General features: G+C 39.2%; 1 protein-coding gene across 5 annotated transcripts in view; it reads left to right on the top strand.

Annotated features, from left to right (window-relative positions):
• Nucleotides 1-27349, top strand: part of MCTP1 (multiple C2 and transmembrane domain containing 1) — a 278349-nt gene that overhangs the window by 168424 nt on the left and 82576 nt on the right. For all 5 annotated transcript variants that reach the window (XM_040580755.1, XM_040580756.1, XM_040580757.1 and 2 more), the window contains 5 exons: nucleotides 10165-10267; nucleotides 12381-12483; nucleotides 12868-12969; nucleotides 13319-13393; nucleotides 15196-15315. In XM_040580755.1, coding sequence (XP_040436689.1) covers nucleotides 10165-10267; nucleotides 12381-12483; nucleotides 12868-12969; nucleotides 13319-13393; nucleotides 15196-15315 — 503 coding nt within the window. The remainder of the gene's footprint in view (nucleotides 1-10164; nucleotides 10268-12380; nucleotides 12484-12867; nucleotides 12970-13318; nucleotides 13394-15195; nucleotides 15316-27349) is intronic.

Genomic DNA, 27349 nt, shown 5'->3' with positions numbered 1-27349 from the left:
TGAATGGATTTTAAAAATCCTTAATATTCCATCATTAAGCATAAGCACAGACGGAAAAAGATTTCTGTAATCTTTTAAGTAGTCATCAATCTTACTACAGTTGCAAAGGACTTTTTTTTTCCCTTTCAAAATGTGAAATTTTTCTTTTGTTACCATACATTCATTGAGCAGCATTGTAATACTGTATTAACTCTGTGTGAATAAAGAGCAATTGAGACTCCCGTTGAATGAATGAGTAAAAAGCACAAATTACTTTTTAATGAAACCCTCAATTCTTCTCCCTTCCACAGAAAGCCCATAGCCTTGTTCAGCTGAATGCTACTACAGTAGGTCACTTCAGTAAAGCCCCTAATAAACTGTTGATAGTTGTGGGTAGTTTTTTCTCCAGTCTCAATAGCCCAGTGTCGGACAGTGCACTTCAAATTTTTAAGGTTAGTACGGGGTGCGATGGGGTGGTGTTTGTCATGTGGGTTTTTTAAGAGGGAGATTTAGGTTGGTGGTTCAGGATGCTGTTTACAGCACACACCCCCAACATACATGTGTTGAACAAGATGCCAGGCAGGGCTGAAGTTTTGGTTGACGTGAGCAGGGGAGGAAGTGGGCACCACCAGTTTGAAAATGGGGCACTAGAATGTGCCACAACTGGGTTTTCAAAATACCCCAGAAAAGGACAATGTGAGACTTCTCCTCACTCAGCCTGCTTGCAAGGGAGGTCTAGGAGAGGGAGGGCCACTGAGCGACTGGCAGATTCCCCGACGGTGCTTGAAGGTTCACAGTGCTTTTGGGGAGAGCTGAAAGAAAGGATGTCTTCCAGGACCGGGGCCTTAGGGAGAATGGCAGGGGCTATGAGGATGTTTGCTCCAGAAAAACAGCATCTTTCCGTGGCCCAGACAAAATTTTAGGGCTTCCGCCAATGCAAAATTTGGTTCTATTGGAAACTGCAGTCATAGCAAGTACCCCTTCCTGGAAAATACATATTTTTAATATGTTTTTTTGAAACTAATCTAACAAATGGAAAGATGTTTGCTTGTGGTGGTCACTTTTTCCTTTTCTCCCTGAGAGGAAAGTTTCATTTAAATCAAATCTTCCATTGTGTTTTAGTGACTTGTTGCAGGGCTCTTTTCCCCCTAAATCCTCAGCCAAAGAAGGTATCTTTCCCCCTTGCCCCCAGTCTTGGCTCACTTGCGGCTCCTCTGGGAGGCCGGTGGGCCTTCGCGAGGGCCGGGCTGCTGGTGGGGTCCTGGTGTAGCAGCGCCTGTGCCTACAGTGGCCTCCTACGTGAAGGAATATACTGATGGTGCAGTAAAACGCAAATTATAATGGGCTCATCTTGCCAGTTGGACTCTGAAATTAATCCATATTGTGTTCACCTAATTTGTATGAGGTTTGGAAGGCAACAGACCCAATGCAGTGCCACAGGCACCATGCCAATTCAGGCCATAGGGGTGTCGGCATGTTCCCTGTGCAGCCATGTCAAGTGTAGGTGGGTCGCGGTGGGAGGCTGCCGCCGGATTTGCAGGCAGCGGCTGCACCTCCTATAACCACGGCAAAGATGCAACCCTCCTTTTCCTTGTACCAGGAAATAAAACTCAAACCCTCTGCCTTATCACTGATGAGAGGCAAGCAGAGTGGGAAAAGATGTGCCACAGGTCTGGTTGGCTTTGGCGAAAGTGCTGTTGTTTTAAGGAATAATAGTTAGCAACTCGGATTCATTAGCAGAGCAAAACCCAAGCTCCTTGTGACAGCCTGCCTCGAAAACAGTTTGTTTTGCTGTCTTTGGGCTTTAATTAAGATGTGTTTCATTCCAGCCCCCTGGCTCCCCTCTCCCCCTGCCCCCACCCCACTCGCTGTGTCACAGACCGGCGATCAGACGCTTTCAGATGGTCCAGCCCATGACTTTGACCTTCTGCGCAGTCCGGCGTTCCCTGGGGAACCGTTCAGCTCATGAGGTCTGATTTCACACTTCCAGGATGCCTCGGCTCTCTTAACAATGACAGGGAGACAAAGCCCTTTAGAGCGGGCCGCATGGGGACTTGTTTAAATTGGAAACTAGAGAGGAGTCAAGGAACAAGGTTACAGGCTACAGAATAGTGCTTTTAATAAAGAGCTCACAGCTCTGGTTCAGCTCAAAGAGGGCTACCTCTGTACAATTAATTGAGACATTTATCTGGAGCATCTTAGGCCTCTACTTTCTCACAGAATTATGTGATAAATATCAGCTAAGAGGCAAATGAGATGTGCATGAAATGAATTTTTAACACTTTGATTACTGTGTCTCCAGTCTTCATTAGAAGTAAATTTATTTGTATTTCTGACCTCATTATTAATCAATTGTCTGCAGCTTTTTTGGGTGCTGTGATTTCAGAACCTGGTATGTCGTGCAGATTTTACTAAAGAGCTCAGTAGCATTTAGGTTTAGAGCCAAAAGCTTTTCAGGCATCTCATCCTCTGAAGAACAGAAACTAAGCATAAAAAATGAGGCAGATTTATTATTTTTTTCTCCTTACTCTTTTTCAGTTTTATGTCTGGAATTCAGCCTCTCTTCTAAGAAAATTCCATGTTAAAATTTTGATTAAAGCACTTGAAAGTAGGATCAAGATACCAAGACGGCTAAATATGCAGAATGTAAATTAGTTTTCTAAAATCTGTTCTACTAAAATGTCCTAATACCACATGTGCAAAAATAGTCTTTGAAATTGTTCTTCAAATGCTAGGAAATGTCAGAGTGATGTACACAAACGTTAAATTCACAAAGGTATGGAAGCCCATGCATGGAAAATTGAAGGAATAAATTCAGAGGCCCTTTGGAAATATGGTTCTAAAAGTAATTTTCTCTGTCAATTAGTGCAACCAGATTTCAATATACACTTGAATTATCTTCACAAAGTACGGAAATCTACTAGATGGGCCATCTTCTACGGCAGATAAAATTTCACCTGGTCCTATCGTACAGGTCGACTGAAGACATCAGTCTGATATCGTTTACTGCAAAGCTACTTTTTTTTAAAGAAAGTGGCAGTGTTAGGCTACTAATCCTGGCAAAATTAGGATTTAAAAGACATTTTTCGTTAGCCATAGGATTTAGAATTAAAAATACAGTGAAAGGATGACTTGTGATTATTAATATTTTTTTTTCTGTAAATATTGTGTGGAAATGAGTTTAAAATGATTGTAGCACTACACAGAATCACCTAGTAAAGGTATCTCATGCATTCGAGATACCAGTCCGTTGCAACACGTTTGCAGCAGTGCTGGTAAAGAGGAATTATCATTGCCATTTTAAAGATGGGAAACTAAGAAAGGTTAACTGACTCAGCTAAGGCCGACAGAGCAAGTCCTTGTCAAAGCTGGCATTTGGCTTGGGTCCTGTACTTAATCCATTAGATAAGGCAGCTTCTCATGCTATTGAGCCATTCCTGCTCCTGGCCAAAGGTCAGACCAACTGCTCTGTTGCAAGCAGCTGGCTGGCAGGGAGCTTGGAACAACATTAGTGACATTAGCGTCTGCATGAGTGGCACTGCCCCCCAAGAGTCATGAACTGGCTGTCTTGTCTTCCCAAAAAATAAAGGCCTTTTTTGGCTGTGGGGACTTAGATCCGTAATGGACAGGCATGGCCAGCGGTAGGGGAGAACCATAATAGCCTATGAAATATTCAAGCAATATTTCAGCTTTCATAACCACATTAAACTTGGTTGAACTTTGTGAAGTCAGGGTTTGTGAGCTTGACTTTTAAAAATAGTAGAAGTGGAATTGAAGTGTCTTCATTAATTTTTTAAACTGTCCAAAATGTTTTCAGTTGTCTTGGTGATTGCAGTTTGGTTTTGATAATGTAATGTGAACAATGCAAAAAATTGTGTAACAGTTCAAAACAAAGTTAGTTATTTGCTTGAAATCAGTTTCATGGTCTAGCCAATGCTAGAGTTGACCTGTCAGTTTATATGGCTTTACAGACTGATCAGTGGCAGGTAAATGCTAAACGTCAATCTATATTTAGCCTGCCACATGGTTGCTTTTGTTGAGAAAACCATTGAAGAAACAAAACTAGAAAATTATTTGTGTCTCTGGACATACACTGAAGCAATGCGTGCTTTCTATAGCCGTGGTAGAAATATCTCCGCAGGGCTCACAGGGAGCTAGCCCCATGCTGTCTGCTGTCCTTTGCAAGTTAATCCTTACGAAGTGAAATAAGTGTTTCAGGTGGGTCTGCCACACACTTCTTGCTTTGCATCTACTCTGAAAAGCAATTGCATCGATGGGAGTTCCTTCTAAGAGTCCACGGCAGCCTTGATTAAGAAAGAAAAAGTCATTCTGCAGTGACTGATGGTCTTTCTGATTATTTTCTTTCCTGCAGGCTGTTTTTTCAAAGACTGAAAACAGAAAAGCATTATGTTTATGACTGTACACAGGTGTCTTTTTTCTCTCTAAAACGGGGAATCGTCTTACTGTATGAAATATGGATGTTTCCATATGTTTGTTAACTAAAGTCTCCTTTTTTTAATGATACTAAACGAGCAATATGCAGACAACACGCAGTTTTCTGGAGACAAAAGCATGTACTTAATAGAGTTTTCTAATAAAGGACATCACAGTTTAACTTGTACAAAACATGGCAAGCAAGAAATGTAGATTTAAGCTTTGATAGCTTTTCATCAAGGAAGACTCTGCTTTGTGTACAAGTGGAGCTAGAAAGTGCATGCAGAAGTGCAATTACATTGAATTGAAGTCCCTGTTTGGAAGCATTGCTGTGCCCCAAAATGAATTTTTGCTGGGAAAACAATCTACCAAGAATCAAAAATTTTTATTAGACACTTCCCCCTCAGGAACCACTGAAGGACATATCTGTTTAACTTACCCAGAAGTATTAATTATATTGTATTGCAGTTTGACAGCTCTAATATTCAGGTAAAGTTCATATTTATACAAACAAAAGATACTTGCGTCTGAATCGGTCACATGTCATATGATCTCTTGCGAAAAAAAAGCAGTGCTTTTGGAGTTGAAATTGACGATGCCCAACATTTTGTTGTTTTACTTGCCCACTAGACTGGACAGTGCCCAGCTCACCTCCAGCCTGGAAGGTAGGCTGCAGTGGCATATGTCTGAGACCTGTTCTGCAGCCCTAGAACATCAGTTCGCAAGGGTTCACAAGACACTTCACATCATTGGTGCTCACTGATCAGTTCCAGCAAAGCGAGCCAGCTGACCTACAAATGTGGAGGTCCTGTGGCCTTTGAACTGGTGCAAAGGGCCTTTCCCAAACTTTTCCAAGCAGAAAACACTGCAAAACTGTTAGGCAATGAGGTGCTGTGGCAACTTGAGAAGAAAATTCAGAACCTAAAATTGTGCAGAGCTTGAGGTTTTGTTGTTTTGATTTTCTAAATATTTTGAGAAGCAGTTAAAAATTGTCACTATGGAAGTCTCTTTTCTGTGATAAAAAAGTGTATTTTAGATAACTGCAGCAGAAAAATTTTGTTCCAGTGGCCAGCCTCCTGAGGTCCGGGTAATGGATCCCAGCTCTGAACTGACTTTATTTCTGTTGTGAGGGACTTCCTGGGCTGTGGGAGACTTTGGGTTGTGAAGCAAATAACAAATGAGACCTCTCTAGTTCCTGGGTAGCCTCTCTTGCAACTTAACCACTCTCGCGGAGTTGGGCTGGTTTCAGCTCGTGGGTGTACCATTCATCCAGGGGCACGCATTATTTCTGAGAAGTAAGGTGACAAGCAAAAGACTTAATTTTTAATTAAGGTGTGTACGGTGTGCAACATGAGGGATGCGATGCTGATTGAAGTAAAATACTGAGATCCAAGTAAAATAGTTCAGTTTGCGCTCCTGTCTTGACGCCTGTTTAAAGTTTAAATTCAATACAGTGTAGCGCAAACAAGGATATCTGTCAAACCAGATGCAATGGGCAGCATGCTGAATAAAATGGGAAGCTTCAAAAGATAAGTGTTTTTTAATTTTTTTCAGGGGTAGCTTACATTAAGAAGTAGAATTCCTTCTAGGGGACATTCTTAGGTAGTCCAGGTCTGTAGAGGGGGGAACAAAGGAGAGGGAGATCTGTTGAAAGACAAGCTGCTATCCCTTCCAGATTATTACATGTATTTTGTAAATTAGCACTTTATTTCTGTCATTTCAGGAGCCCTTAGGACTGTACAAGTAGAGTCCAAAAAGCATGAGACATTACAGCACCAGAATGGATTAATAAGATTCAGTTTACTTCTTATTGAGCTTTTTCTGCAGGTGTGATTTCAATAAGTTGGAGGGTACCTTTCACTGTTTTTTGTTACCTACTTGCATCATTAATTCCTTCAAACAGTGTTTAGTCCCATTGAAGTCATGGGTTTGCTCAAAATCGTTAAGTGCTGTTTACGGCTGTGCTGGGAGCGTGCTTTTAATGTGTGAGTGCCTTAAGCACGTGGTGGTCTCTTACACTTGGATAGAACTGAGCACGTATTTTGGGCTGTATTCAGAAGTTTGTGGCTGCCCTCCTGATCAACAGCGTTTAGTACCTCTAAAGCCACTGGAACAGTAGCTGGAGGCCTGTGGAAGGCAGAGAGCAGAGAGCTAGTTGGAACATCCTCAGTAGACAGGAATTTGAGTAGAATATCTTGACGTATGACAGGTGGTATATGACAGTTGTGATTTACTCTGTAGTGAAAGGCATACTTGTGATGACAACATAATTTGCAATGATGTAACTGAGCTTAGGCGACACAAGACTAATTGAAGGTTTTTAAGTATAGTTTTAGAGCTGCTAGATGGACAGCACATGCTTTTCAGAACACATGGTTCTTTCACATAAAAATGAGGAAAACCATTTATCTGTGTCTTGTTGGAAATTGCTAGTTGAATTAACTAGACAAAAGTTGTCTGAGGCTGCCTTGGTTAGAGTATGTGTTGTGCTTAAGGTATTGTTTTTGAGTAATACACTGGTGAATATGCATTGTAAGTTCCTAGATTTCCTTGGTCCTCCTAGAGACCATGGAGACCAAAGGACAACGTCTTTTAGTATTTTAGTGCTCTCTTAAGGCTTTCATTGGGAATGATCCCATTATTTTGAACACTGTTGCCATGCAGCAGGTTGCCGTGGCTGTCAGCAACAGTTAAGATTGCAGTTATTCCTTCTAATAATGAGAACTTGAAAGATGACAGATGGATATGAGTTTCACCAAGTACTTGTACATTGCTCTGGCTTTGTCTTGCTGGATCATGTTCACTTATTTGGGTTGGTATCCAAATATCGTTTGCACATACCATATGTTTAGCACGTCAGCGAAGAGTGTTGCCTTTCAGATACCCAGCTTGGTTATGAGTGTTTTAGCATATGGAAGAAGTGCCCATAGGCAATGGTGAAGGGCTTTGCATATGGGAACTTCATAGCCTCCTCATATGGTAAAAACCAGTATACCTTAGTAGAGGTATTCAATGCCGTGAAACTTCCACTTGTCAACCATGATATTTGGGGCTTCCCTTGTACCATTTCACAATCTTTCCTTTTGTCAAATTTGGTCTCTAACAGTTTTCAAGTTGTAGGAGGGAGGAGACAGGAAATGTTGAGGGGGGCGGGGGGAGAGCGGGGATATTTTTTAGTTCTGAAAACAGTTTGTCTTTGATTTGATCAAGGACCTCTGTGATTAATGTTACATGTTATTTAGCTTTCTTAAGTGGATTGATGTCCATATAAATCTGTAAGGAGTCATTGAAAAAGTACATGTCAACAAATTTAGAAAATAAATGAATGTAGTAAATACCTTATCTTTGTTTACAGAAGATGGCCTTTAGACACTGCAGTCCATTTTCCTGCATTTGTGTACAATTAATAAGCACAAATTGCATTGTACCATCATATGCAAATATGATTGATGGTGGTTTAAAAAATGAAATCAGTAATCCTACCTAGCTCACCTGTTCTGCCTTGCTATTCTGTCTTCTTGTGTGTTTTGTTTTCAAATACTGGAACCTAAAGAACTGAAGTAAATATAAATTGTTTAAGTTGCCTACCACCTTTTAGGCTTGTGAAGTAGGAGAACATGGAGATGCATGATATATCCATCTCTGCTGGCTAATGAATTAATCATTTCTCAAGTTTTATGGGAAAGATTCAGCAGTATATTGTTTACCAGAGAAGATAAACATCAGCCCTAACTGTAATTCACAATGTGTTTAAAACAATTACTCTTTATCATTAAAGTTAATAATATGCACATTAACCTCTGATGTAGTCTGAATCAATACTGCAGTTTGGGAGATACGACCCCTGGACAGCTTTGTCTAAATATCGATTTAATTGTCATTTGTATAAGGTATGAAACAAATTACATGCCTCCCTAATATCATTAATGTAGCCCCATTGAACTATCCGATTTATGGCTTCTTATAATGCGTGACAAAGCATTACAGAGTTATTGGAGTAATTGTGGAACACAGTTGCTTAGTGTGCTAGATTTGATTGTGGAAGGCCGATGCCAACACTAACTTCCAAACACTTGGGTGTCCAAAGGAAGTCCAGAGATGGGAATGAGCCATGCTGTAGCATGCAACTTGGTTGTTAATTTCCATCAGACAAGGTTTCCTTGGGTTCTGGGAACAATTTGTTCTACAGCTTTCTACTTATATATTTGTAGCCTCACATGAAAATAATGCATACACTTGTATTCTGTGCCAAAGGCAAAGGTTGTTCTCTTCAATTAGTGGAGGAAATAAAAATAGGTGGGAGGGAGAGCATCTCTGTCTTGGCTAGCATTTATAGTGTTTGTCATTACTGTCACAACTTGAAATATGAGTTAAATAATTTACTCCACACTGTGATTTATTCAGTTTATTGCCTTTTTATTGCAACTGTCTTCTCACCATGCTCCTCATGTTTTCGTTACTGCTTCTTCTGTCATAGCTGTCCCTCAGATCTTCCTCACACCTTCTTACCCTTCCAGGAAATTTCAGGGTTGGCCCGAAACCCTGGAGGTACCAATCTTCCCTTCTTTGGCTTCTTCCCTCTTTTGAAAGCTCTTTTTTTATACAGCCAAGCTGTAGTTAAGCATGAGATTCAGGTGTATACTTTCCTTCTTCTTCTTTGCAAATACAAACCTTGACCGTGTGGGTAACTGAGGAAAAGCTTAATAAAAGTTTCCCATCTTCACCCTAAAATTCCAGTCGGGATTATTTTCCTTGCTGTTTGCCTGATACCTAAACACCTGAGTCATTGGCTGTAAGCAGCTTATTTCGCATTCAGGTGTACCCCCACATATACACTTGCTTTCCCTGTTCTTTTTCTTTAGACAAAAAAAAAACAAAAACAAAACCAAAAACAAACCCAAAAAACCAAAAAACAAACAAACAAACAAAAAAACCAAATCAACTTCCATATCCAGTCTAGGATACTGCTTCCATTATCTATATGCTGCATTTTCAAAGCAGCATCTTCATACTTTATCCTGTGGTGGCTTTCATGCTGAGGGACCTTCTTGTAAATATATGCAAAGCTACTTCATTGTGCTTTAATGTATACGAAAACCTCAACCACGTTTGAGCTTCTGCTGTGCTGAAACTACAGCCCGTCATTCCAACTGATACCGTCTTATTGTTTAATTGTACTTGCCCACTTTCTCTGGTGTTAGGCTTTTATCTGAGACTGCCTTTAAGGCTTTTTGATTTTGGGGAGAGGATTTTTACAGCGTGAAGCATGTAGTCTTTGGATAAGTGTCATAGGTGCTATGTTATTACAAATAATATGGAATAATACATTTCCTATGAATCAAAATGTTCTAATTATGTTATTATTACAGTCGATGTAGGATTGGCACCATTAAAGTAAAGTTCTCTTAGCTGTCTCAGAAGGGTGCTTGGCACCTTTTAGGAGCATGCTGTTTTTTCATCAGAAAAGACTGTATGGTGATTTTTTTCTTTTCATTTCTCTTTTTAAAGACAAAAAAGGTGTTCTTTCAGTGAAGAATGTTAATAGATTACAGAGATGAACAGCCTGTTACAATCATCTTGAATGTAATGCAGGCCATAGGACTTCACAGAATTAATTCCCGAGAGAATTACAATGCAGCTTTACAGAAATAATAATAATAAAAAAAAGCCACCAAAACTAATTTTTATTTAAACCTTGCTCATGGTGTGCTTTCTTGGTTCATAAATTTTGTTCAAAATTTTCTCTTATAGGTAAAAGTGATCCGTTTTGTGTAGTTGAATTGAACAATGACAGACTGCTGACACACACCATCTACAAGAACCTCAATCCGGAATGGAACAAAATCTTCACATTGTAGGTGTCTGGATCTCGTGTTGGGGGGTTGCGGTTAGGCTGTGGGTTTTCTTTGAGAGTGGAGGGTGTGGAAGGGATGTACGTGTGAATTGAAGATACCTGCTGTTGTTTCTGAAGAAAGATAGTGATCACACACCAGTATTTCTAAACCAAGCAGCATAATACTTTTTTGAGGATTAAAAACATGAGAAAAAAAATTAGAGAGGAGGTGCCATTTTAATAAGGTAAAAAAGCAAGGTCTGTTTCTTGGGAACCAGGTATGAGTAATGCTGAGCGCCCCAGACTCCTGCCAGCTCCAGTGAGAGTGTCAAGGGCCAAACCCAGCCTGAAGTTTTGGGTGGAAAAAGGGATATTATGATTATGACCTTAATTAAAATGTGGTTGTTAATGTCAGTAAACATTAGGTAACTGTTTAAAGGAAGGAATTTTAAATGGATTTATACTTCTCTGAATTACGATCAGATAGTTTCCACTTGTTCTTTCCATTTACCAACTGCACCTCTCACAATATCATCCAGTATTGTACCAGTACAATGTGGCTATTGGGTAAAATGCAGTCTGAAACATTTAGTTTATTGGGAAGCGATGCGGTCAGGTTTTTTTTTTATCCTTCTGTTATCTTGAAGACAGCAAAAAGCTGTCAAAATAGAAAAGTCATCCACAAACAAAATGTTCCTGTTATTTGTCTTGCTTCTTTTTCTCCCTGTTTCTCTGTGTCTGACTGCAATGTGACACCGCCGAGTAGAAAACGGATCAGTTGCGGGTTTCTCTGCTGCTGAAATAAGCTAACAATTCACTGCAAAACCAGTAGAAGCTTTAGCTTTGTGTACACTGGCTTCACTTTATCATTAATGAAAATGCTGTATTTTGCCCTTGATCTCAAAACTCGGTCTGATTTTAATTCCGCACCCACCCCCCCAGCCTCGCCCCATCCCCATCCCCCCAAATTCATCATTCATTTATTTGGCATCTGTAGCCGGGCAGTGAGCATTCAGGAATGAACTCAGAACAAAAGAACAAATCTTACAACAGTTGTACTTCTTATAGCTTATTAATGTAGTTCTCATGTATGTATCTACAAACCCACACAAAATTCTTCATTAATTTATTGTTAATTACATACTAATGAAGCCAGTAGCTAATCAACCTTTACTGCTCGACAGTGTTCTCTGCATAAGAAATTGCCTGGCTTTGTAGAGGACAAAAGACTAACAAGGAATCAAACAGAAAAATTCAAAAGGCCTTTAAGGAGAGTTTTCACCTCTCTTCTGTGTATGTTATCATTGACTTTTGTTTATCTTCAGATTTGTTAATTAATTTTGGGCTAGCAGTCCAGTTTCATCTGGAGCTGTATATTTTACCAAAGTTAAATTGCTTGAGTTTGTATTTCCTGATCAGCTGTTTGATCAAAAATGAGTTCTCTCAAACAATTCTGTTGGGTTTTTTTCCTTTGAATAAGGAATGTGGATTTTTCACTTGAGAGTTTACAATGTACAGTGACATTTGTTTGTGCATGGTGGTGGAGTGTTTAATAGCTGGCAGGCAAAAAACAGTAGTAGCTGAAAAAGGCATCATTTTGTCTTGCTTGTTCCTAATTTGTTGTGACGATTTGTATATTTGCAATTAAGCAAGGATTTCAGAATTAAAGAGCTTGTTCTCAGTGCAGGGGCAGGCTTGTGTAGCTCGTGATTATTTTCGTTGACAAACCTACAGATTGCACAGTAGTTGCAGTAGGAATTGCTGTGAGGGTAGCGGTGTTTAAGGCATAGTCTTTGAAGGCTCTCCGTCCTGCTGCTGGCGGCTGTAAATCCCCCTGTGCTGCTGTGTGCTGGCTCTCCTCGCAGCTCCTGTGGCGCAAACCCCAGGTAGCAGATTTAAAGCAACATTCTTTGGAAAAGTTCTGCTGGGAAGGGCTTGCAGAGAGCGTGAGCGATCACGGCAGCCCTTAGAAAGCCTTTTGGTTATATGGAGGGGTGATGCCCCATTTACTTAAGTTCTGTTCTCTGCCATGGCTTGGGAAAATAGACGGGTATCTGGTTTTGCTAACCTTTCATGCTTTTGTCCTTGGTGCCCTGGTGTAGATGACTTCTTCTCGTTGCTTCTCCCTTTGTAGCAATATTAAAGACATCCACTCGGTGCTTGAAGTGACAGTTTATGACGAAGACCGCGATCGGACCGCTGACTTTCTAGGCAAAGTCGCTATACCATTGCTGTCTGTAAGTTTCATTCACCTGACATACCGCTCTGAATTTTTCCTGCTGAAGCTGCGGGGGGGCATGTGTGTGTGTGTAAGAAAGAAAGGGGGCGGGTGGGGGGGGGTGGGGGGAAAGATTTGCAGCTCTGTGTCTGTCATTTCTCAACCAAGATCTGTAATAAGAACACTAAAATTTTAACATACTCAATTCACGGCCATGTTGAATCCCATGATAGTTAATTTTTCCTGACAGACTCGGTCCTGGTAATGAACAGGTACTTGTCAGACTTGCCACAGTTGTTTTGGGTTCTCTGTCAGTTTCAGCAGCTGGGGGTCAGGGGTCACCGGGGGGGGTGTATTCAGCGGAGACCGCGAGACAGACGGCTGTCATGTCCTTTTCCTGCAGATTCAAAATGGTGAACAGAAAGCCTACGTCTTGAAAAACAAGCAGCTGACAGGGCCAACAAAGGGGGTCATCTATCTTGAAATAGATGTGATTTTTAATGCTGTAAGTCTTAACTTTGGCTTTTTTGTACTGCTAAAGAGTTCAGTTTCATGAAAGCTTTTGTTCCTGATTTGTAGAGAATTTCTGTCATTCCTCATTTTCTCTAAACCTTGATGTATACTACAGAATACTCTTCTGCCACTGCCTGGCACACCCACTCTTTTTGTTGCTGCTGCTGCTGCTCTTGCTGCTAATGTAAAGAGCGGCAACTCATGCCTCTGTGTACGTTTGTGTGTCACGGGCTTGGCAGCCATGACTTTGGAACTTCGTAATTTTTGCAAATTGAAGCATGTGTTACTACTGGGTAAGGAGCGAGTAAGCTTGAAATACTGACATACATTTTAATGCATAGGTGAAAGCCAGCATACGAACCTTAATGCCCAAAGAACAGAAGTACATTGAAGAGGAAAACAGACTGTCTAAACAGGTAAAGAGTAAGGAAACACTAATCCTTTCCAAAAGCCTTAATATCAAGTGTGCATATCCAAATATCTGGTATCGTACTGCAGAGGGTAAAGAATAACATTTTCATTACCTGTTTACAAAAGAATATGATAGGTTGGAAAAGGCAGAAACAAAATACATGGGTTTATTATGTCTCCTCTATAAACTGCAGCTTAATTTCCATGAAATACGTGAATAAGAACACAGTTGAAACCATCAGGTTCCACCCATATCAGATTATAGCGCAGGTGCATGTAAACCAAGTCTTGCATAAATTTTTGCTGTTAACCTTGACCCAAAAGATCTCTGTTTGTTGCAGGGTAAAGAGTCTTTCAGCATTCTTTTAGCCAAATTTTAAATAAGTCAGTTGAGTAAGGTTTGAATCAAAGGTGAAAGCAAACTAAAACTCTTTTATTACTTTGGGGAGTCCTGTGGGTAGGAGATAGCTGGACCCTTTTTCTTTTTTCTCTGGATTTTATTGCTACACACAGTTTTAATCTTTTGGTAAAAAATACTTGAACACACATCTTACCTTTTTCCCCACTTGAACTACTTTTCATTCAGTTTTTCATGTTCCACGAATAATGTATTTTATATGGAGAGAACTGTGCTTTTGCTTGGACTATGGGAACAAGAATTTTGTTTGCAGCGAAAAGGCAAAGGTCTCAAACCTGTTTTTTATTTTGCTGCAATCTTATAGACTCGAGCTTAATTTAAATTACCTGCTGAATGAATTTTGTATCAGTTGGATAATGTATTTCATTAAGGAAGATTTCAAGAGGTGAAATGCTTCTTTCTAACTGTTGTGAGTAATGCTGTTACTAAAGCTGCATTTTGCACCACTATTCCAGCAAAGAAGCGCCAAGGCCTTTTATTCAAGATTTGTTCTTCTACCCACTTCTGTAACAGAAAATGGCACTGTGACTTTTGCAGATGGCAGGAGGAGTAAATTTTAAATACCCACCTTGGGTTGTTGGTGGCATTTTTTTTAGATTTTTTAGATTAGCTTGCATGGCATAAACACCCCCCCATCCACCCCCCCCCCCCATAAACCTTAGGGTGGAGAAAAAAGGAATCTTTATGTATGAGTGATGTGGTTGCATTTTAAAACATCCACATCTTACCTACCTAGCGTTTTCTGTGCTACTCATTACACAAATTAAACCATTCACTGCTTTGTTAACTTTTTTTGCTTCGAGGGTGTTCTCCTGCATCAAAACACAGCACAGTTATGTCTTATTTCTATATAGATTGAATGTACATGGTTGAAGTCACTTCAATAAATACTTAAAAGCATGTGGTCAAAATACATTGCAAGAGACAAATTTGTTACAGATAAAGGAAAAGTTTGATATAAAGGGTGCAGGTTATCTTAATTGGAATGCCATAGTAATTTTGCATGGTTTCAGGTGTGTCCTGCAGCATCTTTTTAAGGAAGGCCAAAATTTTCTAAGAATGGGGAAAATCTTGCTTACTTAATAAAACTCTGAAATCTTAGTAACAAAATCGTTCATGAAAATTTGCAAGTGGCTGTTTTTTTTAGAACTGAACAACAATTTGTGTACTATTTAGAGTTAAATTCAACAAATATCAATTGACACAACTAACAAATTCTGTTTTCCAAGTCTCTTGAATTATGACCTATCTTTCCTCTGTGAGCTAGAGATCTTAACATGTTATTTTCTCAGTCTTCACCCAAATTAGGATGACAATATTGTAAGCATGAGACTCTTCTGAAGCTTTTGAGGGGTCTGAAACATTTTCATTCTTTCATCTTTTTAACAGCTACTGTTAAGAAACTTTGCCCGGATGAAGCGTTGTATCATGGTGCTCATAAATGCCGCCTACTACATTAGCAGTTGCTTTGACTGGGATTCTCCCCCAAGAAGTCTTGCTGCTTTTTTGGTATGATCTACTTTATGTTGTTGTTGATCATCCTGGTGTGTTTGTGTTCCAGACTGAGGGATAACACAGTGTTGATGTGGGGGGTGTTCTTTTTTAATTTATGTAAACATTGCATTATGAAGATAAACGTAAATCAGGTTCACTCATGCTTTTTAAAAAAAGTAATTAAGTTTAAAATATCACACAAACAAGACAGAAAGTTGTGGGGTTTTATTTATAGTTGTACAAATAACATAAGCAAGTGATACAACTCAAAATACAGTCAGGAAACTATGGATGATGTATTTTGAGCTTGCCACACATTACTTCCGTTAAATTTTGTTTGGCCCCTTTGTATGTTGCATATTTACTCTAAAAATTGTTGTGAATATTTCATGAGTTCTTTTACATATCATGAATGTAAAATTGGGGGTATTTTGTCCTCCACATATCAATGTGTTACGCCTATAACTTTTTTTTAGAAGTACAAAACTCTGGACCCAAATAGTTTCTTCCTTACTCAGATTTAGTATTCTTAGTTAAAAAACCAAAACAAACACAACCAACCAAACAAAACAAAAGTTAAACAATTTAAAAATCATTAGTGCAAAGAAACTAGTACCTTTTAGGCATCTAGTTCTGGTCACTGTTCAGTTTTTAGACAATTCAATTTTAGTGATTTAAATGAAGCTGCTATTGCTCCATAAAACATTACCTTCATTAATATTAACCTTTACTTTCCTGTTAAATTTTGAAAATTCCAAGCATAATTGTAGATTGTAATGTGCTACCCAGGTGACTACCTTTTTATTTTCAAAATCTTACGAGATACAAACAAGACCAGAGTTCCTGTTTGTTTTTTGCCTGAGGGAGTCCAACCAGGAGTAAAAATGTGTGCATGGACACACTGCCTGGAGTACCTAAATTTATTGGCTGAAATACTGAAGTTATGACTTCTCTGCCATGAATTTGAACAGGGAATGGTTTTCTTCTTTCTTTGAATAAGTTACAGAGGGAGTCTGGTGACAGTGTTCCTGCCTTGGGTGCCTGAAGCTCAGGTGCCCCAAATTTGGAAAAATCAAACCAGGCATTGGAGCTGGCTGCACTAGAGTGGTAAATGGGGTGCTTTGGTGTGTCACTAGATCATGCTGTTTTTCAGGAACGAACTTCCAGCTGGGCTTCGTTCATGCTATGTGACTGACTATAATGCCCCTGCATGGCCTGTCAAAGGATGGCAGCACGCTTTCCATCCTTGGTTGCAGTGTTTATCAGGAGTACAGGAGATAGTGTGCTGGTCAAACACTCAGGGGTTTTATACTACTACTGATGTCTGCAGCAACCACACCGTGCAAAAATCTAAATATACTTGCTGCTGTTCACTGTAGAGAGATGATCTATCGTTTCAGTATCAAATGATCAACATTTCATAGGAATATGCAGGCTTGTACATAAAACTCAGATGTTCATGTTGCTATTACTGCTCCAGGTACTAGAAAGTACTTGTCTGTCTTAAGTCTAATTTTAACGTGGATATGGAACACTCATTACTGCTGGAAGAAAGGGAAATGAAAAAACATCCTGATCTTTGGGGCAAATTAAATTCTTCCCTTCTCACGGTGCACTGCTGTGGCTGTGGTGGAAGTTGTGCTGCCATTAAATTGTTATTGTTTCTTATTGTAGAAGAAATTCAGTTTCATAATTAATTGGAAATACGTAAAACACGGAACTTGAGCAGAGAGGTCTATAGGCAGTATACATCATTATTGTGGTTATAATGTATTGCAGTAGAAACATGCTCCTGATTTTATATATATATATATATATATATATATTCTTTTTTTATATGTGTATTTATCTCAAAAGCCTCCTTTTCTTAGTTTCCTTTTAGTACTTGTTTTGGTATGTGGTGGTTGTGGTAGCTGTGGATATATTACATCTTCATCAGTGCTGTGACTTCACAGATGTGTTCATGCTCTGCATCTGCAGTGCATCCTGCACTTTTCAACTTGATGTTATTCTCTCCAAGGATCACATCATCCCTCTGGGCAAAAAAAAAATTGATAAGTTTTTGCTAGCCAAGGCGAATCTACAGTAACTTCTATCATGGTTGTAAGCTTTGGATTTAGGTGGTTTCTGGAGTTTCATAGTGATCATAGGCCCTTGAAAAATCTTGAGAGCGGTCCACTTGCACGTGTAATGCTGAATTATGCTTGCACTAAGGTTACGCTTGAATTTAATAGAGGCTATAAAAAAAAGCTGTACTTATATGTATCATTTTCATCTCTTCACTATTGTACAAATCGTATCTCCTCTTGAAGTTGTCTCCCAGAGGTTAGAGAATGTCACAGTGAAATGTCAGTGCCAGAAGGGAGATGAGAAATGGGCTATTCTGGATGTTTCCAGCTCTGCATGCAGGCTAATAAATAATGTACGAGAAGTAAACTTTTAAACTAACCGTTCCTTCCTTCCTGTTGGATTGGAAGCTCTGTTTTGAGGGATAACTTCCTGACACAGATTTACAGCCATTTCACGGGAGTTGCATGTGCGAGGGTTGATTTGGCAGATGTCCCATTGCCCGGGGTTCTTGGCATTACTGTTACAGGGACCCTTGTCTCGTACCACACCCCTGTCTTCACTTGCTGATGGGACTGCTGATACAGAAGACCACAGGTGAAGAAGTTTTGGGAGACTAGCTCAGTTTTTGGAAATACAGTTGTAATTAATAAGAAATATCGGGAAAGGAGGGCTAGTCTTTGGAAGCTCACAGAAAGCCTGGATTAGTGTGGTGGTCTGTAATAAGCTGCAGTTCCTTTATGCTCTTGGCACACTGAAGTGTTTACTGCAGCTCTTTTTAAAGTCATTCTCCTTTGAGAATCACAGTGTTGGTCATCGGGACTACAAGTGTTCACTGGAGGGGCTTGCTGATTATTTATGCTCCGGGACTTAGATGTCTCAAACCTGTACGTTATTTGGGACATTTTAGGAAAGGAAATGCTTTATCAAAGGTTTGGGATGGTTCTGTCTCAAATCTGGCCAAAGGCACCAGCTCAGTAACCAATGCTGCCCATGCTGTGCCTAGAGGTACATAAACCTGGAAGTTTTCAGGGACCTACATTGTGTCATTCCTCAACTAAACAACATTTTGCCTGTTTCTGTTGAACTTCATAAGCTCACTGCCTTCACTGGGGCTTTTGTCTCAATGACTTAAATTTTTGACCCCCCTTTTGTTTTCTGTGCCTCAGTACTTTACAGCAGAAGAATGACTGCTACCCAGACATAATTTTTTGTATTTTCTTGGTAATATAACTGTGACATATTATTAGCTGTTACTTTTCAGATATCCAAAGATCTTTGTAAATAGCTCATGAGGCATAGGTGGATCTGCCTAGAATATGACTTTGGAGTGGAACCATCAGAAGATTTGATATTCTCTCCTCCTTTTTTCCTATTTTTTCCCTGTCAAATAAAGGAAGTGTATAGCAACAATGTTAAATTAATGTTTCAGTTCCAGAACAGCTTTATTATATCACATATAGCTCTGTAATATTGAGGCTGATCAAGAATTTGTTACGTGCTTGTGTTTATGCTTGTTAAGCACCTAATGCAAAAGAAAAGAATAGGATACATAGAGACCACCTTTGCTGTAAATTCACATGATTTTCTCTATTTAAAACAGACCATTGGATTATTTAGCAGTTAATTTTTATGTATTTTTAAATTCAGTGATTAATATGGTATGTTTCAGTTAGAAGAACTTTTATTAGAGTATGCAAAAGTGGATGTTTTTTCTTTCGATTAATCTACTGTGGGCACTGAAATGTCTACTAAATTGGGCCTAATTTCCATTAGCTTCTTGACCAGACATTTGTGTTCTTGCAGATGTCAGTGGGTGCAACGTAGGGGGAAAAAAAGTGTTCACTCTTTTTTTCCAATACTGCCATTTCTCACTGTAATGAGCACAAAAATAATTGGACAACTGAGCTATCAGTAAAAGGACACACTTCAACGTGAGTCAATGAATTATTTTACGGGACAAACTTTAATCTTTAAATGTGATTGTAGATAATTTGTGCTACCATCTGTCCATTTGGAATTCTTTTAGCCTTTTCAGTCGTTATACAGTAAGTGCTGCTGTGTTTAACATTAACATTTGATATTTTACACATTTAATTTCTGTACTGCTGCATGGTCCTTGGGGAGCTTCGCTCTAGTGCTACATGAGAGAGACAAAGTATTGATCAGTTAACATTTCAGCTACATTTATGTATGTCGCAAAATTAATGAAAATGCCAGACAAAAATGTCAGAGTGCACAAAAAGGTAGAATTTAAATTTGGTAGTTTAATGAAAAGTTTAAGATGTGCATTATCAAAAATGTCCCCTTGCCTTTAAAGTACAATTCATAACTGAGTAACTAAAGGGAACGACATATTTTACTTAGAGGAACATTGAACATGAAATATGAAGGAATATATAATCTTCAAAGTGTTTGGTATCCCAAAATGGCCTCAGTAAAGCACTTTAATTGCCTGGTTGAACATTTAACTGTTACTCGTAAAATAAACTTGTTTCCTTTCTCATTTGGAAGCAGAGTTCACCCAATAACATGTACTTCTCAGTGTGTCCTCGAATTACAGCTTTCTATGAACATGTTGTCCTATTCCTGTTCCTGTTCCTCTGAATCCTTCTATATGTGTGTATGCATGCACATAGAAAATGCTTCTCTTTCTTAGGCTTTGAAATATTGATAAAATGACTCTCCCTGCATGCAAGTCACTTGTCATGTCTAACTCACCTTCACTTTATCTTCTAACATTACACAATTCATGTGTGAAAATGACATAACAGTGTCCCTAGCCTTTGATTAAGTGTTAGTTCTCTTGCACGTACATCATTTAGTTGTGGTGGTGTCATGCTAATTAATTGAAACTGAGAAGGAAACAGCAGAAAAAAGAGTTGGTCCCTTGCAGGAAATGAGACATTAATTTTGGTTTTTTCCTATTTTTCCCTGTTAAAAAGGGAAATTATAACTGCTGTGTATTTCAGAAGCAACTTTCACCCAAAGCTGACAGAGATTACGTTTTAGGGGAGATTTAATATGGTACTGTCAGGAGTGGGGATGCACTTGTGTTAGTTATTAAATATTTTCCTTGTTTTCCACACTAATTGTAGGAGAATCAGAATTGTGCAGATATATTTCAAAGCTCATAAATTTTGCCACTGTTGATACCATAACTGAGGACATAAACACCTTCAAATTGCTTTTTACTAAACCTGGGTGAAGTGGACCATCAGATTGTCTTTTGCCACCTGTTGTCTAGAATTTGAAATTGGAAGAATTGCTGCTAAGGTAGTTGCAAAAACTTCTTACATCCTAAAAAAGCCTTTCCAAAAATGCCTGTTGCTGTCAAAACTTCCTGTTCTCAAAAGAGAGATTTGCAGAGGTAAAGTGACATGGCAATAGCAAGGCCAGGTACAAGATTAATATCTGATGGAGGTTGCACACATGTGCAAGAGTCTTTTCAGCTCTTTGTCAGCTGTATCTTCACCAGAATGAAAAAGAATGAAGTAGATCAGACTGCTGCGCTTTTGTTTTTTCAGAAGTAAAGCAGACAAGAAGAAAAGTCATATAAATCCTGTTTCCTCTTTCCTCGTTTTTATGTAGACTAGCAGAACTAATGTGAGACTGCTGCAAAAACGCAGTGGGATTTGTGCTTTCTGCAACACTTTGCTATACTGTGTGCCAGATTTTAGAAAGTGGAATAGGAAAGAAAAAAATATGTAGCGGATCCTGGGGTATATAAGCATTAAAATCCATTAACTATTCATACCTAAAGAACATACCAGCAGCACCAGCAATTCAAAAAACCCTCTGTACTTAGCTATAACACTTAAGGAATGATGCTGGTGTGGAAATACCTGATGTCGTCAAGCCACATCTTGTGTTTGACACATTGCACATCTGATACAAGGAAAGAGTGGGCAATATTTATATACATTAAAATTCCTATTTATTTTGTTTTTTAAAAATCGCTTTCATTTTACTTCCTTTACAGGGTGAGTGCCTACTTGCTACATCAGTTTATCAGTGTGATTCATTGCCTAAGTGCAGACTTGGTGCGGATTTTGTTTACCTTAAAGCATCTGGTGTGCTGCCCAGCTGCTGTTCCAGGAGGGCATGTGTCTGTCTGAGGGTGTGCATCATCTCTGTGTCACCTCTGCCCTCACCATCCAAGTGCCTGGGGTACCCACTGCAGGCTGTCTGAAATGCCACCAGCTCTCCCTTTAGGCACTGTAATTGCTCCATTAGCTGTTTATTTTGCCTGCGTATCTATTTTAGGTACTTACCATAATCTTAATGTGTTCAGTCTCAAAACCACCTATGCAGTGTGTGGAAATACTCCCCTTATTTTGATTTCTCAAACAGGAAATACACAGCAGAGTAGAGCATTGGTATCCTACGTGTTGGACTTTTCCCTTCACTACCAGACCGTTTTTCTCACCTGTTTTCCTTTTGTTCCTATTTGGAAAACTGACAGCTTTGCAGTGAAAGTATTTGATTATCAAAGCTTGTAGAATGCTATTATAGCTTTATACACCAACAAGTCTGACACACAGAAGCGTGGTTGATCAACAATTATAGAAATTAACAAAAACAGTTACTGTTCAGCATTCAGTGTTGCCTAAAAACTTCTAAAAGCTTAGATTTCTTCCTAAGGCAGTGGTGTGACTAGAAATCTAGGCAGCCAGTTTATGTGAGTTGCAGTTTTGCTCCTGAGTAGTTTTCCCATAACGTTAATTATGTACAAGGCCATCCCCAGCTGCCTGGCGTTGGCTGTGGCCCCTCTTGCTTTCTGTGTTTGGAAGGTTGCAGGGTGCTTGCACTGGAGCCAGCCTGGCAGTGTGTCCAGGGAGGAGCAGCTTTGCATCATGTATTCTTCTTACTTGTGCTTTCCTCTCGAGTGCACAAAACTCTCTTGAATACAAAACCTTGCGCTTGAAAGATTTCAGATAGCATGGATATTAGATTGGGATAATTATTCAGTAACGGTGTTCTAAGGAGTAAGTAGTTGTGTACCCTGTCATCATCGGGTTCCCTGAGCTTCTATTTCACAGTCGTCGCAGGAAATCTTGGCCATTTAGACTTTCATTACTTAAATAGAGCACATGGGTGGATTATAAAATATCTTGCTTTTTCATCGTCTTTTAGTTGTGAGTCATATGAGAACTAAAACATTATAAAATCATGTTACAAAGAGTGTTTACTTCCTTTTTATTTAGCAGCGGTAGGTATTGATAATGGTATGCTTTGAAGTGGAAGAACTATGGGACACACTGGTTTTACTGGACCATAATAGTTAAAAAAGTCAATAGTTAAAATAATATAATGCAATATTTTGCAGGAAGTTTCAGTGTAGTAAAGACAGAAGCAATAACCAAGTATGTCATGTGCTGGTGAGGGTAGCCCAAGTAAGGAAGATCAAGCAGAGAAGCAATGTTTCGTAGCCTTTGAAAATTTGATGTGAAAAAGACTTAGAAAGGACAGCCTGTTCAGAAATTAAGCTACCAGTTTCTTCCTAATGGTCCTTAAGGAATCTTCAACGTGCTTATCCCTCCCCATAGAGTAGTCACTTGCTTATTAGGAACGTAGCTGTTAGCCGATGTTGTAAGGATCTGTACCGTGGTGGACGAATTAAGAAAAAAACAACCAATTTTCAATGTGCTGGACTTTACTGGAGTGAAAACACTTAGGATAACTTCGTAATGTTTCAGATATGCACCATGAAAATACTTGTCCTGCTTATATTGTTTGACATGCAAGTTCATATTTTCAGTTTTGATTGCAGAACGTGAAATCCAGGCTGTTAATATAAAAAAAGGGCTTAGAAAATATTTTGTTTCTGCTAGCACCATGCATGCTGTATGACTAACATTGGCTTTATTGGTGTTGTAAGTAAGATTTTTCTTAGAAGAAAAACACCCCTAAGTAACCATTGCAAAAGTTACATGGGAAGTTTAGTCCCTTTTTCCTAAAAAAAAGGACTGTCTGCCACACACAGCTTTATCCTACGTTTTTGGCAAAAGAGAGATGCTGCACGCTTCCCATTCCAAAAATGGCTAGTTTGGACCAGGGAGAGTTTGAAAGCTTGCTTCCCACTTGGAAATAACTGGCAGGTGGCGATGCCGCTTGTGATGATGATGTCCAAAACTGGCAGAACTGGCAGGGAGAGTGAAGGATTAGTCTGTTCCCCTCCATACAGTAGGAAATTGAAGTGAAAAATGGCTCTGTCATTCTGCTGTCCCCTTTCTTGTGGCCCCTCTGCCTTCCTCCTTGGCATGAGGTGGGCTGTCCATGCAAGAAACTTTATTTTCAACTGAACTCCATTAAGATTTATGTAGGAGAGTCCTGTGAAGGAACAGGGCATTTACAACTAAACTAGGAAAGCTGCTTATTTTCCTGGTTAGGGAAACCTGCTTGTGACAGGGTGTGAAAAAGAAGTAGCACTAGAAGTTGTCTGTTGCTTGGGATAATGTGTCTCTTTGTGCACTGAGTAGACCGTCTTAATTTCAAGGGAACAAACCGCTGAAGTACAGTGTTACAGAACACTTAAGTTTACAAGTGGTGGATTATTTTTCTTTCCTTCTACATTAGGCATGATTTACACAGCACATTATTAACATAATCTTTATTGTATAGTTTAGTCAGGGTAAACAGTGTTTCCACCCAGGGTGTTTCCATACCCGAAGAATTAAGATTAAATCTGTTCTTTCAGAAAAATGATGCTTCCCTGAAACACCTTTCCACATGCTTTTCCCCCTTCCCCTCCTAGGTATTGGCCCAAGGCAGCAGCTGCAGATCTCAGTGACAAGCCTGCATTGAGCAGATGACTGTCTAGGCAGAATATTTGCTTAAATACCTTAATTGGGGCCAAACTAGTGGTTGCAAAGTTGTGAAGAAAATCCTTACATAGCCTTAGCCATGTTATTGGTAAACGTTGGGTGCTTGTGATGGCTGTTCCTTGCACAGTAACCTTCTGCAGGGGTCATGGCAATATAAAGAGGAGCAAAAACTGCCTTGAAGACCCTTTTAGTTAACTATTAAGGCAAGAAACAATGTTTTCTAGATAGTTTGTTAAGACATGAAACAGAGTGTGGGTAGAATGTTAAGTTTTTACCGAGTGTCATGCTTAAGTGATCTGCAGGAAAGGAGAATTTCAGCTGACCTTGAAATAAAGAGCCTGTAAACCTCGTAGCCACTTGTTTGATAGAAACAGCATTGGTTTGTTGGGTTGGGTTTTTTTTTCCAGTTTATTTTTCAAAAGAAAACTAATGGGTGTTTATATCCCCAAATCTGTTCATTACTTTTCAATAAGCAAGGAGACATAATTTTAAAGCATGATTTATTTTGGTTTCATTGGTAGATTTTATTTATTCTAGGTAAGTATTAACACTTACCCAGTAGAGATAACTTAATGTTGTGACCAGAATTGTTACTGAAGAGAAAAAAAATAAATGAATAACTGTAAGCCAAATGGCTGCAGCTGATACTGAATAGACTTGCATGGCAGATCTTTGGAGTTTGTACGTTTCCATGAATAACATCCACACAATTACTGTAGCTCTGAAGTTACGAGATACCAACTGCTTTCCAGAGATACAAGTACTCTAAGAAGAACCCACTGATCTGCAAAAGCTGAAAATTGGCATAATTTAGTCTTGTTTATTCGAGATTGACACTGCTCTCACAGCTATTATTAGCACTGCAAAGTTACCTGTTAAAACCGGTATTATGCAATTGGAACTTCTTGGGCAATTAGCGTGCAGCACCGGCTGAATGGGAGACATGATTTTCTTTCCACAGTTGTATAGTAGCTGTGATTAGACGTGCCTGTATTCCAGTTCTAATTGACTGGCCTCAATAAGTAGACACTGCTCATTAATGAACACAGACAGACACTTCCTAACCCATTAAAAAAATAAAAAAGGTAGCAGAGAAATGTGCTCAAAAATGAATAAAATTAATTCTGTTTTGATATACTGAATACGTATTTTGCATTCAGCGCTACAGAAAGTGGCACTGTATACTTGAGAAAGCTATGGTTAAATAAAAAATCAAGCCAATATTAACATGTGTATGTGATTCTCTGCACTCGGTACATCCCCTCTAAATAATAACTGGAGGGATAAACACATTAAGCTGAAGGTAAATCTCTACTTTAATAATAGCCATTGCACGACTAATGTATGAGTTTTTGCTGTTTCCTTGTATTCCTCCTCAGTCTTTAAGTGCACGAGTGCATGGAGTCTCTCTGGCTTGAGATGCACCTTTCCAGACTGTTCTCATCCTAATAAAGTCAGCTTGTATGATATTTCTGTTCTTGCTCTGTCTTTTTCTGGAGCTTATTTATAAGGGAGAGGAAAAATCTCTTCCATATCTCAGACCAGGAGGCACAGGTGTGCGTATCTGAAACTCTTTATTTTCTAATGACAAATTCTTCCATTTCCAAGAAAAGTATATTTTTAATAATGAAATTCAGCTAATTCCTTTGAAGATAGGTGGTCAGTACTGTAAAAGATACTGTTAATGATTTATTTATATTGTTAATGATTATTTAACCCTGTTTTCCTTAATAAAGACAAAATTGGTATTTTTCATGTGGTATACAATACCTTTTTGCTGTTTTCCCTCAAGTACCTCTAGTAACCAACAGATACTGTATCCCTTTAACATCGCTGAAAAATTTAAAAGTAGGTATTTTTAGTATTTGCTGCCATCTTAATTATTACTTGCTTAAAGCACCACTGTTAGCAGAGGGATTATGAGTTAATAAAAATGTCACAGTACTAGTGTATAAAACACAATATAATTTTCCCAAGATAATGATTAACAGCGTAAGGCCGCATTAACAACACTTAATGCTCATTCTCTAAATGTGCTTTACTGTCACCTTTTAGGAATAGTATCTAAATAATGTAGCAAGTAAACATGGAAACATTTTGGAGTGTTTCATTTTGAAAAAGAGGTAAATAATGAAGTCTCTCGTTTGAGCTTTGTTTTGGCGTTCTGTCACTATCTTCGTAGTGTCACAGCTTCACATGAATCTGAATAGTGTTTTTAAGACTGGATGTTAAGCTTCCCTAGCACAAGTCCAGTGAAACACATTAAAAAGTTATTTATTCATCACAGTCTGTTAGCTAGAGCATTTGGAAAATAACTTGAGTGTGCTTGTAGGTCATTATTATGTCAGTATTCCTTTCACATACAAGGATCACTTCAGGTGCGCGTTGCGGTTTTTTAACCTTTTAAGAGATTTTTTTCCTTGTTCCAAGGCTGTTTCAGATTTTGATTAGCTACCTTGATTCCATCAGTATGAACAAGATACATCTCTATAAGTTATTGATTTGCTTGGGCATACTTCTTGGCTTATTGGGGGTGGAGAGCTCCCGGGTCAGCCTGTCTAATGGATGGTGGAGTGCACTGGAGCTACCCGCCGCAGCAGGGGCTGCCCACCTGGGTCAGCTGCCCCCCTGCCTCCCCACCTGGGTACCTGCAAGCTGAGCCGCATCCCATTCAGCGTGGCAAGAACGGCCCCATTGTCGCGGGAAGAAGCGTTTGTTTCTGGGGGGGAAAGTTATTCCAGTTCTACTTCTGAATGAAAGGCAAGGCTGTTATGACTCAAGGGATATTAGGCCTCACTGCTTTTTTGGGAAAACAAATTTGCTGTAACTTTATCTGTAATTTAGTACTGCACGGGTGCAAATAGAGTCTACATTGTGTGGAACAGGAGGCAGAATTGAGGGTTTGTTAAAGCCATAAAAGGGTTGGGTGACCATTTGTTTCCGAAAGCAGCTTTATCGGAGCCGTAGTTTTTTGGGGTTGGGGGTGGGAAAAAAAGTCGTGATGGCCTTGCTGTTAACTCTGTTTTGAATTTGCTTCAAAAGCAGTACTGAAGAAGTAAGCTTTCTGTCTATATGGAGAATATGGCAAAATTACAAGTTTCCCTAAAGTGAAGGCACACCTTTTGACTTGACCAACAGCCTCCCAGTGAAGGGTT

This window comes from Falco naumanni, chromosome Z (genome assembly GCF_017639655.2).
Source record: "Falco naumanni isolate bFalNau1 chromosome Z, bFalNau1.pat, whole genome shotgun sequence".
In the NCBI taxonomy this organism is placed as follows: Eukaryota; Metazoa; Chordata; class Aves; order Falconiformes; family Falconidae; genus Falco; species Falco naumanni.
This window is presented reverse-complemented; position numbering and strand designations above follow the sequence as displayed.